Here is a 19704-nt window from a genome sequence, read left to right on the forward strand (position 1 = left end):
AAGCAAAAAAAAACAACCACAACAAAAAACAACTTGTAACAACAATAGGATTTATTGTTGCTCCTGTTTTAATATTGTTATGCAAAGATCAGCATATTACTTCTGAGAGTGGACAAGCCGGTTCAAATAATCATTGATATTGTGTGTGCATCACAGTGCAGAATCACATTCAGGATTTTATTGCTTCCCATTTGCAGCTACAAAAAAAATTGTTGTTTTGTTATGGATGCAGGACAGGACGGCCTCATCAGGGCAGTCCCCACTGTACTGATACAACTGCTGCTTACGTAATGAGATATTTGGAGTGGACACTGTGATCCCTGATAAGGGCATTTCCATTCAAAAACATGTGGCAGGCTTCCAGAGAATTAGTAGAGCATGAACTTCAGTCTATCAGGATATGAGGTTGGAAACAAGGGATGTCTGTCTAGACCAGAGGTGAATGGCATTCCCTATGTTTACTTCCAACTTGAACTTATGAGAAGGAAAGTGAGTCCTAAAAATATTTGCCCTTTAATAAAATAAATAAAAATATATAAACCTATTTCATTGTAAATAATATGTGTGAATTCTGGTACTAGAATTACTACCCCATCAAGTGTAACATCAGAGATTTGGTTGAAGGGACGAAATCTTTTGCACCATATTGTTCAGGTCGTACACATTATTTAAATTATTTAAAGCAAGAGTACCCCTAGAATATTGAAACACAAACAACTGGATTTCTATTCAGGATAAAAGTCCAGTTGAATTAGTTTCAAGGCTCTTAGAGGAAAATTAAAGAAGAAACTCTGTCAAAAATTCCAGAGTAGAGCATCCTAACTACACCCGCCTCCGGTGATTCTGATTGGTCAGTTTGAGAAGTAAATAACAATTCAAGTTCACTCATTGGCTGGAGCTCAATACGCTTCCACTGTTCCCGCCCCTGTCCTCACAAGACAGAGCAATAACAGGTTCGCTGTCAGAGGGTTCTATTGAGTGTTCAGGCTTAGCTATCGCAATAATGAAGTTCGTGCGTTTTATAATGAAAAACACCGCCTTGGCCAGTGTGCCTAAGCATATTGAACATTTTTCTAAATTTTCTCCTTCACCACTTTCCATGAAGCAATTTCTGGACTTCGGTGAGTACTGATCCTCGTTCAGTTCAATGAACCAGAGCTAGTTATCTAGTTAGAGGCTACTTGACCTTCAAATGTGATCAGAAATCTAGATAATGTTCAGTTTATTTGTGTAAAACTGGCCACCATCTGCTCCTTAAGGACTGCTGGTGGGTTGTTGCCCTTCGGGTCGCTGTGCAGAACGTTGCATCAGATCTGTTGAAAGCTTGTGCTGCGCGATTCGGGCCCTAGAAAGAAAACCAATATTCCATTGATTACTGCTTAGCAGTAATCAATAGCAGTGCTATTAAAATTAACTTACATGTAAGATCGTGTAAAATCTATTGAGAAGTTTGCAAATCTGCTGGAATGCAAACTGTCCAGGAACTTACTGACAGTTGTGGTTCCAAGTCATAGTCATATTTCATATTGTATTAATGTCATTATGCGTATTTATTAATATTGTAATAATGATGTTATAGCTTGTGTCTTCCAAACATCGGTTCAAATGCTACTACTGATCTAGTAGGATCAATAATTTAATGTGATCAATGGTCAGCTTTTTCGCCAAACAAGTCACCCATAAGTTTACCTAAGCTTCCTTAACTATTCGTTTTTTGTGTGTTTTTTTTTTTTATTAAGGTTCCATCAATGCCTGTGAAAAGACATCGTTTGTCTTTCTGAGACAGGAGCTTCCTGTAAGGCTCTCAAACATTATGAAAGAAATCAACCTTTTGCCAGACAAGCTTCTAACAACCCCGTCTGTGAAAATGGTGCAGAGTTGGTAAGTCAGAAAAAGAGCACGGATTCATGAATAATGTATTGAAAGCCTATTGTGTCACTGTCACAGCACTATACAGTGTGTATGTAGAAAAGCAGCCTCGGTAAACACTGAACTGAAGTTGCCCTGCTCTGGGGGGGGGGGGTTTCCTGCTCTGAACTTTACCCCAGTTTCTTGTCACGTCACGTGATCATGTTTTCTAGAAGGTCTGGCTCTCCTTTGTGAGGAAAACAACACGACTACATGAAGCTGGTCAAATAAGACCAGCTTTTTTTAAAATTTATTTTAATTGTTTTTATTTTTAAGCTTTTTTCCTTTCTTTTTTCTTGTCAGGTACGTCCAGAGCTTAATGGAGATCCTTGAGTTTCTTGACAAGAATCCTGATGATCACAAACTTCTGGAGGAGTAAGTTCATACTTTTCCTGGAAAAAAGTCAGATCTGATTTTCTTATAGCAAAAGACATAAGTACATCTAAGATTTACCTAAATAATCAAAACAAATGCTACAAAACCTTGTAATATATGTTCAGATCATGAATTCTACACAATTAATAACAATTATGTCCTTTCTTCCCAGATTTGTTGACACCCTTATTACCATCAGAAACAGACACAATGATGTTGTGCCGACTATGGCTCAGGGTATCATAGAATACAAAAATGCTTTCCCCCAGGACCCAGTAACCAACCAGAATATACAGTATTTCTTGGACCGCTTCTACATGAGCCGAATCTCCATACGAATGCTCATCAACCAGCATAGTGAGTAACTTTCAATGTTCAATGTCAAAATTCACTTTGCTTATCATTATGGCGCATTTCATCTGGTTTGTGTGGACATGCTAATCTAGAATTCATGTTGCATAGCACAGTGCCTCACACGCCTTCTTTTGCACAATCCTGCAGTGTTAGTATACATTCCACGCACCAGCTTCAACTTGTTTGTTTTTTTATTTCAAATTGAATGAAGACTGAATTAATTTTTTAAAGGAGCACGTGATAAAAACCATGATAGATCGGAAGATTGCTGAACTTGATAAGATCATAGCCCAGATTCAGTCACACTTTCCATATGAAATGGAAAGTGTCAAAACAAGCTGCTCACTTTCACTAGTGCTTGACAACCCAGAGGGAAATATCAGTCCTTAATCCTTTTACATGTAATTGAGAAGTCTTTATATTTACACTGCAGTGTTAGATTAATTCTGTCAGAATGGGAAACCTGTACTTGATATGTTTACAGATAATATTCTTCATTTGTGTTATTTTCTTTTGTGCAGCTCTCATTTTTGATGGCACTACCAACCCCGTCCACCCAAATACCATAGGGAGCATTGACCCTCATTGTCAAGTTGGAGATGTAGTCCAGGGTCAGTATGGTTGAAATGACATACTGTGGATGAGCCTTACACGTGTTAAGAAAATAATCTTATCTTTGTATCGTATTGATATACTCTGACCCTTTTTGTTCAGACGCCTTCCAAAGTGCCAAGATGCTGTGTGACCAGTACTACCTCCGCTCTCCCGATCTGATGCTCCAGGAGATGAGCAGTAAGTATGAATCAGTCTGGCAGGTGAAATGCTAACACGACTGTAGACACAGTGTGAATGTTAGAGTGCAAAACACTCGGCCAGATGTACCTGACAGGCCTGTAATTGTATCACTGAAGCTGAAGTGGGCCACTCTGTCTACATCAGACAATATTGACACAGACCTCTTAAAAACCTAACCAGAGCAGGGTAATGATGGGAAATATCCATGAGCGGTGAGGATGATGCATTTCAGGTGAAGTGCGTGGAAATTAAGAAGCACTGTTATTTGTCACCCCCTTTGCAGAAAAGAAGAACCTTCCATTGAGCATTGTCTACGTACCCTCCCACCTATATCACATGCTGTTTGAGCTCTTTAAGGTATGACGCATGTTGGATGACAACCCTAAAAATAAAGATGGAATTATTTTAAATGCTGGATTGATGACAACTATTGTCATGTTTTGTTTTCTCTTATGCAGAATGCTATGAGAGCCACCATTGAGACCCACGAGAACAAGAATGACCTGCCTCCCATTCAGGTCTTGGTGTCTCTTGGAGGCGAGGACATGTCAATCAAAGTGGGTTGAAAATGACTCTGTTCTTTTTGCCACCCTTAAGTAATGATGTATTTATAATAGGTGGATTATGTCTGCGGAACCTTTGTAAGTAAAGTACTAATTAAGCGAGGTTAACATGGCATATAATTAATCTTTTGTTAGTATAAGATAAGTATATCTTACGATGTGTCATTCTTTTCCATTGCTGCTCAGGTCTTCCGAGAATCTGGTTCCATAATCATTTAACCCCTAATTAAGAACAGAATAGACCCTAATAGAATTGCTATGATTATATTAACCACACGTCCTTACAATATCTTTATTACTATGAATTACCAGGTCATGTAATCTAGGTGTTCAAGAAGTACGTTAAAACTTTCCCATTTACTCCTATTTTCAAACTGAAAATGCAAGCTTTATATGAGAACATGTACTTAAAACATAATTGTATGTTTACATGCTTTATCTTAAGGGTTTCATCTACCAACAGCACTTAAATAAATGTAAACCAGAATATATTCTTCTTCTGTTGTTATATATGTATGCCACCCACATCTGCTGCTATTGTCACCTTTTTGTGGCTCAGCTCTGTTCAAGGTCCTCCCGTCATTATCTCTCATCTCCCTACTCTATCTCCTGTCTGTAGGTGAGTGACAAGGGAGGTGGTGTCCCCTTTAGGCGGATCGAGAACCTTTTCAGCTACATGTACTCCACCGCTCCTGCCCCACAGATAGGAGAGCATTCCAGGCCTCCACTGGTAGGTAGTTGGGTGCAGAAAACTGCATTCAATTACTCGATTTCACTCCTACATAAATTGAAAGACAAATGAAGGATTTGTGCAGGCGTAAAGCTGTTAATTGCACCGTATGGTAGAGGTTGTGTTTTTTTCTGTACCTTCTGTGCTCATTTAGCTTTTTATTTAGATTCTCTTTACTATTTAAAGATTGAAATCCTAGCCTCGTTTGTTGTTTAAAGAAAAAAAAAGCGACCTCCAGAACAGAGAGCAAACTTGACAAAGGACTTGTTTAATTCGTTGGAGAGCACTGCTGCTTGCAGTGGTACAGAGAACAAAGCCTCCTTAAACCCTTGATCCCTTCTGTCTCTGTGCAGGCTGGCTTTGGCTATGGTCTACCCATCTCCCGTCTCTATGCCAAGTACTTCCAGGGGGACCTGCAGCTCTATTCGATGGAGGGCCATGGCACAGACGCTGTCATCTACTTGAAGGTGAGCCAGTCATGGTGATCATGCGTGAAACTGACACGTGTCCAATCGTTTGCACGCTGAGGTGCAGAATCAAAAGCGTGAACTGCTTTATGACATCAGCAGACCTGTGGATTGAGTCCAGGTGTGACAGGATGATTGTAATTACATCTTGTCTTCGTGTTCTTCCAGGCGCTGTCCACAGACTCCATCGAGAGGCTGCCGGTATACAACAAAACCGCTCTGAAGAACTACAAAGTCTGCCAAGAGGCTGACGACTGGTGTATACCAAGCAAAGAGCCGATAGACATGAGCATCTATAAGGCGGCCAAGTGAAAATGCCCTTGCGGTAGTTAGAGGCTACATTCAACAGCTGCCTTCATAATTTCTGTCTTCATACTGTTGTAGTTGACTGTCCAGACAGATGCAGACCACCTTTTTCTCCTGCAGAATGGAGCACAGTGTGTTTGTATATCAATTTGGTTTTACCAGCAGCGTCTGTCATGTTGTTTTGAGTCACGGTTATCCTTTTGGATTTTTTAGAAGACATTTTTTTTGTCATAGTCACCACTGACACTTCTCCAATGTCGCATAAACGTGAACTGCAAGTGGACAGGTGCAGGCAGAGGCCGAAGCGGTATCCAGCATGTTCTGGGTGTAGCGTTGGGGCTAAAAAAGTGTGATTAAGAATGTACTGAGAGCTGAACATAAATAATCTTTTGTTGAGCAACTGAACCAAGACCAGGTCCCACCTTTCATGGTAGGTTTCACCCATGCCTTACCATAGCAAAGTCACCCAAAGGCTCATTTCATTGAAGTACTTGAAATATTGAAAATAATACTAAATGATGCACCTTGCTAAATTTTAGCTACTGTGGTTCTGATTATGTGTATTGATTTTGTCCTTTTGAGCATGTGTATTTGTTCAGTGCTCTGTTATTTGAGCCTTAGAACTCACAGTATTCACTATGACCGATAAGATACAGCGTTATCTTAACGTTAGTTTCTTGGACCAGGTTAAATGTATGGTACTGATTCTTTGCAATGCATTTGCTTCAATCAATGAAGAAGAGTATTATACAATAGGAATTATAGTACAGTGCAATGGGGCCCAGTCGCTGTGTGGTGTCATGCGTTTGAGCATTCTGCATACTCGTGTGCAGGTTTCGTGTTTTTTTATGTGAACTAGTTGCGAGTGTCGTTAAAGCTGAGAAGGCGATGCATGCCGCATTTCGAGTTCGGTGAGAAAAGACCATTGTTCCACGTTGAGAAACGATTCCCGGGTCCATCTTGTGCAGTGTTCTTTTGTATTTATTGTAATTATACAAGTATGTGAAAGTTATTTTTATAGCTGCACACCCTTTACAACTGAAATTGTTGTATGAACTGTAGATACAATCTAAATAATAAAGAAGAACAACTTCAGTGCAAACAATGTGTTGTTTTATTCTACATACTGAAAAAGTAGTTTTGTTTTTTTTATTGTAAGGTTCTTATAGTTCAGACGTGTGTTTAAAGTTTAAGTTGGCCATGAACTGAAGTTGAACAAATCTATTCACCCATTCAAGGATTTTCTACTGTGGGCACTTGTTGCCTGAATTTCCCCATGTCAGTAAAGGTTTCCCCTCCACTGGTGAGCTGTGGGTACAAATAGGTGGGGGTTTTATTTAGCTGTGAGGTTAATAGGTTATTCTCCTGGTGGCTGTTTTGAGGTCAGGAGCATTTGAGTCTAAAGGGAAATCCAATAATAGAGGCCTTACATATGCAGCACATGTAAGGACAGATTTAGCAGCTTGTAGTAGACTTCTATTTGTGAGTAGTGCAGTTGAATCACGTCATTATTATGGTAGGAAGTCTCTACCTAAATCTGAAAAGCTCTATTATAAGATAGGAAGACATATTTATCATATTTTGTATAAATTAATAAATGACATATTATATCTTCAAATATTAAGCAGCAACACTGTAAGATAGAAGTAACAAGTTTTATTTCTTAAATCCTTGTTTAAACTTGCTAAATGTCTTAAATATATTCTTTACTTTGTAATGTTTGTGGAATGCAAGTACTGTATTTTATTTAATTTTGTCCTGGAATGTTCCTGTTTTTGTTGTTGAATAACTTATCCTAGGTGGTGGTATCAAGTGAGGCTCAGTTTACAGTAAGTGTGGTGTTTACTGGTGATCTAAATATGACTGTTGATCCAGGGTGTTTACCTTCAGACCAGCCTGGATACGTCAAAGAGTGGAAAGAATCCAGAAGTACCATTTTCTTATCTCTTACAAACAAGAGGCTGAGAGATTCTCCATAGCAACAGGATCTGTTACACACTGTAGAACATCACGTCCAGTATCTGCATGTCAGTGTGCTGCAATGTACAAGGTACAATATGTACAGCTATAAATGGAACAGATAAATATTCACTCAAATATGCACTCAAATCATTTCATTGTATTTAATAAAACAGGATTACCCTTTTGGAAATTTAATACCCCATGGGCAGTTCTATGAGTGGTATGTAGAGAGTAGAGTAGAGTGGAGTAGGACTTTATTGTAGAGAGGTTATTGAGCAGGTCAACAAGTATATTTGTCATTACAGATGTTATGCTTAAATCAAGAGAAGCAAGTAAAGTTAATGTATTATATACAGTATATATTAGAAAAGATGATGTTAGGTGCTTAGATTCTTCAACAAAGCTGTGGTCTCAAGAAACCTTTCCTGATGAGAAAGCCAGATAAAGGTTCTGATGCTGGTTGTAGTGGCCGATGGTACTGTTGAGACCACGAAGGAAGCTGTTTCATCTACAGTACCTACAGACTGGACAGCAATGAAGACTTGGAAGATCTGTCCAGCTCCTGGATTTCTGGTTGAACTTTTCTCAAGAACTTCTTTTACATGTTAAGTTGCTTGCTAAAAGTGACAGACAAATAACTCAACTCACTGCCTATGATTAATATGAGGTGTAAGAAAATAAATAAACCAAGGCCTTAATGGATAAATGGTCCACAAATTTAAATGTAGTGTATATTGGTTGGTTGTAGTAAATTAGGCTGATAGACAGTTTATAGGTATTATGGTCAATGGAACAACTAAAGGTAATGGAAAAGTGTTTGAAATAGTCAAAAGTTATAGATAAATGATTTAAATAAATAGTATATACAGTATCAATAGGAAATCTACACTTAAGACTGAGAACAAACACATTGAAGACTGAGGACAAACGCAAACCTCAGTCAAAGCCCAAGGTGATCTCTGGCCTTTTGACCCTGTTACTGATACTAAGGATCACAGCCCCGACAGCCAAAGTCACGTGTGTGAAAGAGGCGTGTCGCAGGGAGCTGCCAGCAGAGACTGTAGTAACCTCACATTTATAATAAAGTATTGTACACTACAGTTTAGTTTTGTGTGTTTCCTTTTTTGTGTGTGTCCAGATAAAATTTAGTTGATACTGATGTCCTTTGTATAAAGTAACTCAAGAACGCGAGACTGTCTCAGCAATTAAAAATGCTGTTTTTATTGCAAAAATACAAGGCCACAGATCATGACAACATGAAATATCACTTACATAATGTTGGACAAAGTTAATACAAAAGCAAACACAATTTTTGCCACAAATTAAAAAATTGTAATTCATTTTAAGGTCTGTCTAATATTAATGTTTTATAACATATTTCATACATGCAGACTCTTCTCAGATTTTCAGATTTCAATTCATTAACTCACCCACATTTATTAGTCCACATCTGTTGAGTTACAAATTCAGTCCATGCAGCAGCAAATGTGATTCTTTTCATGTCCATTAGTTCAGCTGAACTGTTCTTTAACAAAAATGTCTTCCATGTGACATAAAGCATTTTTCTTGCTTAAGTTTACTTCATCTGCATGACATAGTAGTCAAATAATTGATGGTAAAACACATGCCCAAAGAACAAAAATCTCCAGACATCTGCTCAAATTGCATGCTGGTCAGAAATACGCTGATATTAATTTTATACGATAATCACTCACTGACATTGTGAGGAAGAATAGAAATGTCATGTTTTACATAACTATTGTGCTACTGCTGTTTTCCCCAGATGGTCGTTATCGTTGTGGCTGTGTTGTGACATATTCATCTTGTGCAGTCCGTGAGAATGAGTTCTGTTTAGGCTGGAAGGCAAAGCGATCATAAAAGTCATACATTATACAACAAAAGTTTTTCTTTTTTCAGATGACAGAACTGTGCTGAGCTTCAGTTGCGTTGAACTTACAAAGAGAAAGGAACTTTATATTAAAACAAATTATGTGTGACAAACTCAAGTTTTATCACGGTTTCATTTCTTTTTAGATACAAACTGAAGCAAAGGTTTGGAGCATGAAAAGCAAACCGTTTCTCGAATAACTAGCTGCTGTATGAAAGGATATACCAAGTCTATTAACAGAACAGTCATTTGATGTTAACTATTCTATCATTAGTTATTACATATATTATAATGGTTTCAGGAAAATTGCAAAGAAATCTACCACACAATCTTGGTTGTTTCCATACCTATAGTACAGTATTACATATAAAACATAATAACATGTGAAAATGATCATTTTTGTCTTCAACCAGGTTTTTGGAAACTCAATTAGAATCATTAGTAGAGTTGTCCTCTCAGTACAACCTAATTCATCAGTGAAGCGTGAATAAGCACAAATTCAAAGACATAGACACGTTAGCTGATCAAATCAAACGGTTTCTCTTAGCCCCATTGAATTTTATAAAGTCCTCACTGCTGCATGTTTAAATATAGAAACTGAATTATTTAAATCACCCAATACATTTGAATAAAACAGATTATGACTATGCAAGGAATCTGACAATTGGTTCCTTAGTGTAAACATGCAATATTGTACATCGCTCTGCACACGTCCATCTATAATAGGTAGTTGCCTCTGTTCCACACAAGATGGAGCAATAACATCACTGTAATCTTGGTGGACAACGAGTAGCACACCGGATTAAGTTGTGCTGGTTCAGGTGCCTGTAAAGGAAATTTCAAACAGCAGGCTTGATCCAAATTCAACATGGGTAGATTGAAGGTAATAGTTAGATAATAAAATAATAAAACAGTAAAGTGATGACAGCTCAGAGTCCGTCAGCTGATCAAAGAATGCAGAAGTACTCCTAAAATATTTATTCATTCCTATCCCATTGAGAAAATAAATGATGAGCCCTCGTTTTTCCTTTTATGGTAACAGCGGGCATCTAAAAAAAAAAAAAAAATCCAGGCCAACACATGAAGCATGTTTTACAACTTAGAGGTGGCCCCGTCATCGCTGAAAAATGTAACAGGAACAGTGGAGCTGCGGTCTCCAAGTATTTGCGTCTAGGCTCACACACAGGGCCAGTTTGACCAACACCTCACCACAGGGCGGGGGGCGGGGCCTGGGAGAGGCGGCTTCAATCCGATTGGTGGATGCTCGGCTCGCGCCGCAGGACAGAAACTCCAGGAACACCCGAGCGGAGATGGCGCACGGTGTAACGGGATGAGGACGTGCTTCAGGAAGGAGAGGAAACTGTGTGGGCATGGGCATATGGTCTAATTTATTTGTAGTGTAAAAGCTAATAATTTACTTTTACCGTTTACACTTTCATTAACATTTTTCTCGACTTACCTGAACATGACTGAAAGTGCAGTTTGACTTTCACGCACGAATGACAACGCGCATCCACCTCACAGCTGTCCACTGAGGAGGAGGGAGAAGGAGGAGGAGAGGAGGTCAGAGAACCACGCCAATGTCCACCCTGTGTTGGCACCTCAAAAAAGGTTGTTGAAATATTTGTTTCTGGCACACGCCTTAGGGAAGATAAGAAAGAAGTGGCATCATGGCCGAACACGAGAGCCTGGAGTTTGGAAAAGCCGACTTCGTTCTTTTGGACAATGTGTCTATGGAAGAATTCATGACGAACCTTAAACTCAGGTAAGCCAGCCCTGCGGCGGCCATTCACCTTTGTGAGTAAGGTCTTAATGCCCACGAGTACACTAAAGGGTGCATGTTCGTTTTATCCATCTAGCATTATGTTTAGCCCCTCAACAGGTGTTACCTGTAGCCCACTGACAGTCCACTGTCTCCTGCTAAGCATAAATGAATGTACAGGTTGGCAACACGGGGGTTGATACACGTCTGTTTACTCAGTGCACCTGTGCTTGATGTGTAAAATCGGTGTTTTGATGGCAACTCTTGTGCAACAGTAACATTTACATTTAGACTGAAGTTATAGGAGGAGTGTGCCATGCCTGCATTTGATACGTTCTGTTCATCAAACCGGTAATTCACTTTTAAAAAATGCTGTAAGAGACTCCACCCAAAGGACACACACACACGCACACACGCACACACACACACACACACACACACACACACACACACACACACACACACACACACACACACACACACACACACACACACGCACACACACGCACACACACACGCACACACGCGGTTTCTCACAGCTGTGTTGTCTATGGCTCTGAGTCAAACATGATGTCAAGCTCCTGTGAATGAAGAGGCAATTGTACGTTGACGTTGCATTTCATTTCCATTTACAATGAAAGTGTGAATTTTTACTGACTTATTCAACTGGCCTTAGACTTACATTTGTGTAGGAGATGTTTAAAGGGCATCAGTGCAGCTTCTCACAGATGTAGATGATAGATGATTTTATCAGTCTTGATCAAAATATTAAGGTAAAGTTGTCTTAATAGTTAGCTGGCAACTTACAGGATGATGCAAGATATTATATTTAAACAATTAAAATTAATTTTTGGCCAGTTTTGAAGATGCATTAAGGAAATTAGAAAAGTCCCTGACTTATATGGTTGCTACTGTAAAGCTCTATGAGGAAATGTTTTGACTTTAAGACAGGAGGAGTGTAACAGACTGCTTGAGGTGTTGGTTTAATGAAAGTCTTTATCTCTGGAATGTAATCATTCAATGCCTCCACAAAAGGCTGAAATATTGCACTGATCTGGAGTTTGAACCACTTGACTTCACTTTGATATATGCCAAATATTTGAAATAATACGAGTCATAATCCTCATCATCATCATCCCTCTTGTCATAATTCTTTGTGCTTCAAATGCTGTTGGTTTGTAAACTGAATTTTCATTCCAATCCCAGAACAGTGTGGCAGACACTCTGGCTGTAATGACGGGTAGAATAAATATTTGGAGGATTTCAAGGATGCCGTTTTCTTCTGTTGAATTTTTGGTGCATGTTTTCCCTTCTATGGCCAAATGGAGTGAACTACAGGGCTTATTTAATTTTCCAAGAAGTGATGTAATTACACCTAATCGTTTTTCTGCAGTTTGGGAGAGATGAAGAGAATCTTGACTCTTTATCTTCCTGTTGACATCTAAATGGTTTATTTGCTTAATTCATGCTCGGAAATAAACATTTGGATAAAAGGCCAAAGAGTTTTGTAGTATATCTATGTCTCTCAACAGATATAAAAGTTGTGTATAATAAATTCTAGCTGTTAGAAATGACTTTGACAGACCTTGATATGCAGAAAACTATTATGTATTGTAGAATGAAATTGACATGACAAGAGTGCATGTTTGCAGTTATCCTGTTTTTGTAGCTGTGCCTTTTAAACGAGATAAGCTATGTTGGTGTACAGTAGCTCTGATGGCCGGTCAGGAAGACCTCAGATTAACCTGACAGCAACAGGCCTCATTTTCCCATCACTCCTGTATTTGTTCTCTCTCTTGCCAGACAGCTCGTTCTAGAAATGGCATGTGCAGATTGTTATTTATGGAGGGTGTGACCAGCCATGAGTGCTTCCTCTCTGCTCCTTTTCCCGTAGTCTGAGGGTGCTTGTCTGGGGCGGGAGTAGGCCACTTGAAGGAGGGCATGAGGCATCTAATGATCTCCATTTGTACTGAAAACATTATCCAAAACAAGTAGGCCTGGATCAAGTCTACACGTCTCTCCTGGGTGTGTTTTGCACTGCATGTGGGAAGTGAGCCTCATATGTAATGATTTCATTCGGGTACTGGAAGGGCATTATGTGTGGTTCCATCAGTCTTACTCACTGAAAGACCAAAAGCTCAATTGGTCTTTGAGGACTTGTGAAAATCCCCAAATAGAATAAAAGAGTTTTATTTGAAGTGAGTCAGAAGCTGAACTTTGGTGTGTAGCTAGCCCTACATTTAGTGACTCTCCCCCTTTTTGGCTTTGGATATCAACCAACTGAAATAGACTACTGCACATGGGGATTTCTACTGGTGTCACTGAACCCTTTACTTGTTGAGTAGGCAATCAAGTCTTTCAGTAGTTGCATGTGAACCATGATTTGGAAAAGATTGCTCGCTTCCCCTCAGGGTGGTGGGACATGCTTGTTTGATTTGACATTCACTTTGTTTGACTTGAGGTTGAACTGTGTGACCTGTTTCCCGAGAGCCTCCCGTTCTCTAACCCTAAATAGAGCCGGGCAAATGCCCGATGTCTTTGTAGAGATGTCTGGTAGGATAAAAGCTGAAGCTAAATTCCAGGAGGGTCTTGAGAATTTTGCATAAATCGTCCAGACAGTCAGTAAGACTTCCCAGACTGAAACTGCACAGCCAACCTGTGTTCATGTAGGGGAATCAACTAATGCGTGTCATTAAAAGTGAGTCATGAGAGGAAAATACCCTCATAGACCAAACAGAAATAGCTTTGGAATTATTCTTTTAAAGCTGTGTTTGCTCATTCCTTCCCTAAATTGATATTTAATTGATGCCCTTGAGGATACTGCAATTCAAGCATCCTGAGGAGTTCCCCTACAAATCATAGGGATTGGGTGTCTGTCACAAGAGCTCTCAGGGAGACTTGGATGAAGATCACCTGGAACAATCCACCTTTACCTTTAAATGTGGAATGCAATAATGTGCTACTGGAAACGGTTTCAGACTGACAGGGCAGTCTCTCTGGGTATTGTCAGTCTGATGATGCTGTAAACCTTACAGTTTGTGTGTGTTCCAGCTGCCGGGCAGTTTTCCTGCAGAATGTCTTTATAAGGCAGCATTGTTTAGTTTGCCCCTTGGAATCCAGGAAAAAAAGTTTTGCTGCATGACTTTTACAGATAATTATGGGAAGATTCTAGTGGGTATCTGCTATATAAGCACTACACAATGGCCTGTGTACTTACCTTTTTAATTGTTATTTGATCAAGAAATTTTCAAGAGCAATTCAGTAGGGTCTGACCTTCACAGGACTGAATGTTTGGTTTTATTTACCTGTTTATTTACATGACAGGCAGAGCTTAAATACCACAGCACAGCGGTGGCTGTGGCTCAGGAGGTAGAACTGTTTGTACAGTTAACCTAGAGATTGTCTAGGAACTTTTCCCCAAGTCTGGATGCCAAAGCATACCTGTCAGCCCCAGTTTGCTTGACTTGATGACTGTCTTTTGCCCCTCATCGTCACACACAGAATTGTGGAAAAAAATAACATGTTGAAAATAGAATAAAAGGATGTGAGCACTATTTTAAGTCGGTTTAGTTTGTAATCATTTGAAATGCGCAGATGTCTGAAGCATAGCTCTCTGGTACAGATCTGTTCAACCAGATGAACCCAACTCACTCAGAACAGTCTGACAAAGTCAAATGTTGTTTAAAATTTGTGAACGCTCAGTATATTTGACTGTATGAGTAATTTGACCTTTGAACCCATGAATTGGGAGTCAAAGAGAACTTTGCAATGGAAGTCTCCAATAGGAGGAATGGGCCAACTAGGTAGGAGAGCTGGCATTTCCTTCGGCCTTTGCTCCTCACATTTCATTGTTTCCTGTAGCTCCTCTTCTTGGTTAGTGGGGCCATCCAATGTCAAGACAGGTTTTACTCTTAGGTAGCATTTGTACATACACTCCTAAGTGTAATAGAACTCTCAGTGCAAGTGAAGTTTATTCCCTCATTATCTACTGTGTCTTGGATTCGTCAAGGAAATGACATTGCCAATTTTTTTTTACCTGTTTAATGAATGACTGATGATTGTAGATCAGAGGAGGTGTGATAAAGAAAGGGACAACCCCATTTTCTTTTTCTCTTCCTCCTGTGGGGATAAATAGAGGGATCAAAGTACCCAGTGGCTCAGGTAGAGTCAGCCTTGCTAATAAGAGAAACCAAGAGTCAAGGGCCAGACTTTGTACTCCCGTGAGAGTGGTTGAACAAATATGCTTCCAGACTTTCTACTTTAGAGAAAAGCCTAGTTGATACTGGTGGTATTTTCCATGTCCCAATAAATTTCTGTATGATTTGCTTTTGCAAAGCAAAGAATAATTCTAGCCCAAGGTCATATTTGCTATTCTCCTTTTTTTTTTGCTTGGAAATAAAACCAAAGTCCATGTGCAGAACGCATCATTTTGACTGGCATGTTCATGAAAATATGTGACACTGGGCAAGAAATGCTTTTGACATGATCTAATCCCAACCACGTTATTCAACTTTTTCCTCTTATTGGCAGTCAGAAAATGTCTTGCTCAGTTCTGTTAACAAAATTATCATGTTATTTGGGTTCCATTACTCTCACTCACTGAGAAGTAGTCAGTTGCCGTTGTAAGCACTACATGACACATTTCATTAAGTAGTAGATCATGAAATAAACACGTTTTCTTTCTAATGCAGACACACCTGGAGGTGATGGCAAAAAACATCTGTAGACATGCTTGTCTCCTTCCGCAGTTAGTCCTTTCTGCTTTAGTAATAATAATTGGAAGCCCAAAAAACAAAGTAGAATATGTTAACTTCTGGATATGAAAAACCAAGCCGAACTGACTCTGCCCTATCTTTAACTGAAACCTGGAACCATGCCTGGATGGTCATTGGCCAAGAGCGAGCTAATGCAATGTCATTCACAATCATAGGATAAAAGAAAGAGGATCTAGACCAGTTGTGTTAAAATGAGCACTAGCAATTCTTTTTATGTCACAGTGGTCAGAGCTTCATAAAATCATCTCCTGGCAGTGTTGGTTTTGCGATTTAGTCTGACTTTCCTGGAGATTTGTATGAAATGAAGCGATTGATTCATAGATGGCTTTCTGAGTAATGCCTCAAAGGCCGGCTCTCCAATCGAGCAGTGAAAAGTCCAGTCTCACCGCAAGAATTTCCTTATGACCGTCTGTAATCTGAAACACATTACCACCCTTACATAAACAGGGGCTACGCTCGTGTCGCTGTATTCCTCCCTAAAATAAGTCCAGTAGTGCTCAGAAGCATCTCATTTGTGGACTGACTGAGTAGGTAGGCGGAGTCAGGAGAAGGCCATTTAGCACAAGCTTTTAGGTTATATCGCTGTCAAAAACATGAATTCAAATTTGTCCCTAATGTCATGAGTAATCTTACTAACAGAAAGAGAAACAAACCAACAGCAAAAATATTACCTCATCAGTGAAAGCAAAAATTTTGACCTAAATTCCACCATTGTAAACTATTAACCTGAAAGAATCCATGACCAGTCATTGTGCTCTCTGGCTCATGCCCTAACAATCAACTACATTCTCTGTCTGCAAGATTGTTCCAGACACAACTTCCCAGAAATACCCCTCTACACACCCCAGAAGACATGACGCACCATGTGAGCATCATCCACTACAATAACATTTGTTTTTGTGAGGGAATCCTTAATGATGACTGTGACTCAGATGGAGGATGTTGCATGTGTGTTCCTTTGTGTTTGTGTGGTAGGTGTAAATGATGTCATCCTCTGCTTCCTTCAGTGATGTATGTTGTATTGTTCCTATATACACCTGTTAGAGCTGTACTGTGAGCCCCGATGGGGGTGGAACTGCCTACTCACTTTCACAGCCAGTGCCTCACACCTCTCTGATGACATACTGAACTGGATTATTTACTGCCACTAGTCACTGCTCATTTTCCCCATTAGTGATCTGTAAACGTGTGTGGAAAGTATCTCTGCTCATCCAGTTTTTTTGATTGCCTTGCTTGACTGTACAATTTAATGCATATTTAATTAAGTTTGTCTGACAGCTGTGTTTTTTCCAATGTTAGATTTTACATTAAAAATGCTTTTTAAAAAAAAAGATTTTCTTAATTTTGTATTCCAAGCTGTTGTTGATTTGACTTAGGGATATCATAATATATTCAAATCTAAAAAGTAGTTCCTTACAAAAATGTCGGTAAGAGGATATCACTGTCCAAATAAATAAATAAATAAATGCATATGTGTGTGTATATATTGTATATATATATATATATATATATATATATATATATATATATGAATCACTGAATCACTCGGTAGTTATGTTCTGACTACAGCAATCAGTGATTGGCTGTGCATCATGCGTAATGTCTGAGCAGCGCTGTCTGCCATGCGTGGCTAGCAAAACTGGACCTGCTGTGTGTGAGAGAGTGCTATTCACTGAAGGCAAGACAGCAGATGTTTCCATGGTAAGAGTAAACAAAACAAATTAATTAACTTTTGTAATTAATCTGTGGCGCCATAAGGGATGATCCTCATGTTCCTAGTTAGCTATCTTAAATTACTAGCTCCATTATGACCACATGCTATTATAAAATGCTTCTCATTCCTTAGTATTAACAGTTCAATCATGTAATATATTGTAGTTAGCAAACATTGACTTCTGGACCAGAAATATAATAACATTAATTAGACAAAAATATTTGATACTCAGAATGAACAAGGAGAGTTTATTAAATTGAAGAGGCTGCTGCTGCTGATGAAGGTGGTGGCGGCTGATGATGTAGCTGAGACTGAAGGGGTTCACAGTGCAGGTGTGTGGCTGCATTATCGGATAATAAACTGATGAGAACAGCTGATATCTCAAAGTCCATTCCCCTAAACATATTCAGCTTGTGTGTGAGATGTGAGAGACAGAATGTCTCCCCGACTAAACTTTAGCTATAGAACTTAATATAATACACTACAGTATTATTACCTTTCTATTTCCAATTTCCTTTTTGCTGTCTATTCACATGATGTTTTTTTTGTTTTTTTTGACCATGTGTCTGTTTTTTGTGCTCCTCCTTGTCCTTCTTTTACCCTTTATAGAAATCACTGTGGCTTCCTGAAATAGCATTTTGAGTCATGTCTGGTTCTTTTGGATTGCTTATTTTTTTTCTCTTTTTACTCGCCTCTCCAAACTTGCCCCGTCATCCCTTTTTCATAGTGTAGCCCGGTCTGATCTTTTCATCAGCTGCTGCTGCCCAGTGTGTTAAAGCATTAACAGGTCGAGCATCAGACTACCCCCCTTTTTCCTTTTGTTTCTGCTGCTTTCACTGCAGGGTGCTTTTATTGAATTTCTTCTTACGCTAACTATTCAGTGATGGTGTATTCTGTATATGTTTGTGTGTGTGTGTGTGTGTGTGTGTGTGTGTGTGTGTGTGTGTGTGTGTGTGTGTGTGTGTGTGTGTGTGTGTGTGTGTGTGTGTGTGTGTGTGTGTGTGTGTGTGTGTGTGTGTGTGTGTGTGTGTGTGTGTGTGTGTGTGTGTGTGTGTGTGTGTGTGTGTGTGTGTGTGTGTGTGTGTGTGTGTGTGTGTGTGTGTGTGTGTGAAAGGGGCGTGCCGTCAGGCTGTGATCCCAGTCTGCAAAGAAAGGAGGGTCAGCCACCTGATCTGAAGCCAGGCTGTTTACACATGGCTCCAATTTTCTCCAAGTACCCAGACCTGCCAGCTTTATGGGAACATCCTGTAGTATGAACAGGGGGAATGTTTTTTCCTTAGCGCTACTAGCTGCCCAGCTTTGTCACAAGTTTGTTACAACTTAAAAATGATTTGTTTTTCAAGACCTGCAAACGGATGCTGTGTAAATGATTTTGATTTTAAGTAAGGTTTGATTTAATTGAGGGTTACTAGGGACTTTTGGTGGAGGTATCCCTTCTACTGTAAGAGTTTTTAGCATGTCTATCTGGGGAACATATTTGTCATGAAGCTCTTGGAACACATAATTAAAGATGTTTTTAATTTAATGTAGGCACAGCAGTATGTATTGTATGAAAAATGTTATGTAATGTGCTTCTCTCTTCCAAACTGGATACGGGCCAGCTGTTTTAGTAGCAGAGAGACTACCTCTAGTGATTTTGGGAGAGGATGGATGTTAGGTTGGAGACAGGGTGGATGTATTATGTGTTGAAGGGCTGGACTTTCTGTGAGCTGCTGTTTCATGCTAAGCAGGTTTTGGAGCTAATGCAGAGCACAGATGTCTGAAGGAGGCCTCGATCACACTGTGTATCAGAGTGATGTAGAGGGGAAAGAGGTGAAGGAGAGCAACACGAAGATCGCAAAAGCATGACAGGATAGTAGACCTCAACTGGGCCTTGCAGTAGAACAGCTCTTTATTACTTACTAAGGAGTAGTAGCTGTCATATAAATGATCAATTGATGACTGTAAACCACATAACACACAATCACAAGCCATGTTTACACAGAAATCAACGACACCTTCTTTTCATCTTCATTCACTAAATGAACTTGAGTTACAGCTGCCTACAGTAATGTACCTTGAACAGCAGCACACACACCTATTGCTGTATGCTAACATTGAAATAA

General features: G+C 39.4%; 2 protein-coding genes across 3 annotated transcripts in view; both read left to right on the plus strand.

The window, feature by feature from the left end:
* The first annotated feature begins 945 nt into the window (after positions 1 to 945).
* On the plus strand, positions 946 to 6618 carry pdk2a (pyruvate dehydrogenase kinase 2a). Its single transcript, XM_068305914.1, has 11 exons — positions 946 to 1121; positions 1740 to 1881; positions 2212 to 2283; positions 2456 to 2640; positions 3159 to 3248; positions 3352 to 3429; positions 3716 to 3789; positions 3891 to 3989; positions 4615 to 4725; positions 5079 to 5192; positions 5361 to 6618. Exons 1-11 carry the CDS (start codon positions 1004 to 1006, stop codon positions 5502 to 5504), a joined length of 1227 nt encoding a protein of 408 aa, XP_068162015.1. The 5' UTR covers positions 946 to 1003; the 3' UTR covers positions 5505 to 6618.
* A 4035-nt stretch (positions 6619 to 10653) lies between these two features.
* Positions 10654 to 19704, plus strand: part of myo1d (myosin 1D) — a 60265-nt gene continuing 51214 nt past the window's right edge. Inside the window, exons 1-2 of one of the 2 annotated variants that reach the window (XM_068304785.1) lie at positions 10654 to 10911; positions 10995 to 11113. In XM_068304785.1, the coding sequence (XP_068160886.1) occupies positions 11019 to 11113 (95 nt within the window). In that variant the 5' untranslated portion in view covers positions 10654 to 10911; positions 10995 to 11018. Of the gene's footprint in view, positions 11114 to 19704 lie in introns of both variants that reach the window. The other variant, XM_068304784.1, reaches the window with a different exon arrangement.

This window comes from Antennarius striatus, chromosome 21 (genome assembly GCF_040054535.1).
Source record: "Antennarius striatus isolate MH-2024 chromosome 21, ASM4005453v1, whole genome shotgun sequence".
NCBI classification, from domain to species: Eukaryota; Metazoa; Chordata; class Actinopteri; order Lophiiformes; family Antennariidae; genus Antennarius; species Antennarius striatus.

Excerpts from the sequence above, each read along its gene's own strand:
- pdk2a (XM_068305914.1), top strand. The coding sequence starts at position 1,004 with ATGAAGTTCGTGCGTTTTATAATGAAAAACACCGCCTTGGCCAGTGTG. Across the intron at positions 3,790-3,890 it reads TGCTGTTTGAGCTCTTTAAG|AATGCTATGAGAGCCACCAT; the intron begins GTATGACGCATG and ends TCTCTTATGCAG. Across the intron at positions 3,990-4,614 it reads GCGAGGACATGTCAATCAAA|GTGAGTGACAAGGGAGGTGG; the intron begins GTGGGTTGAAAA and ends TCCTGTCTGTAG.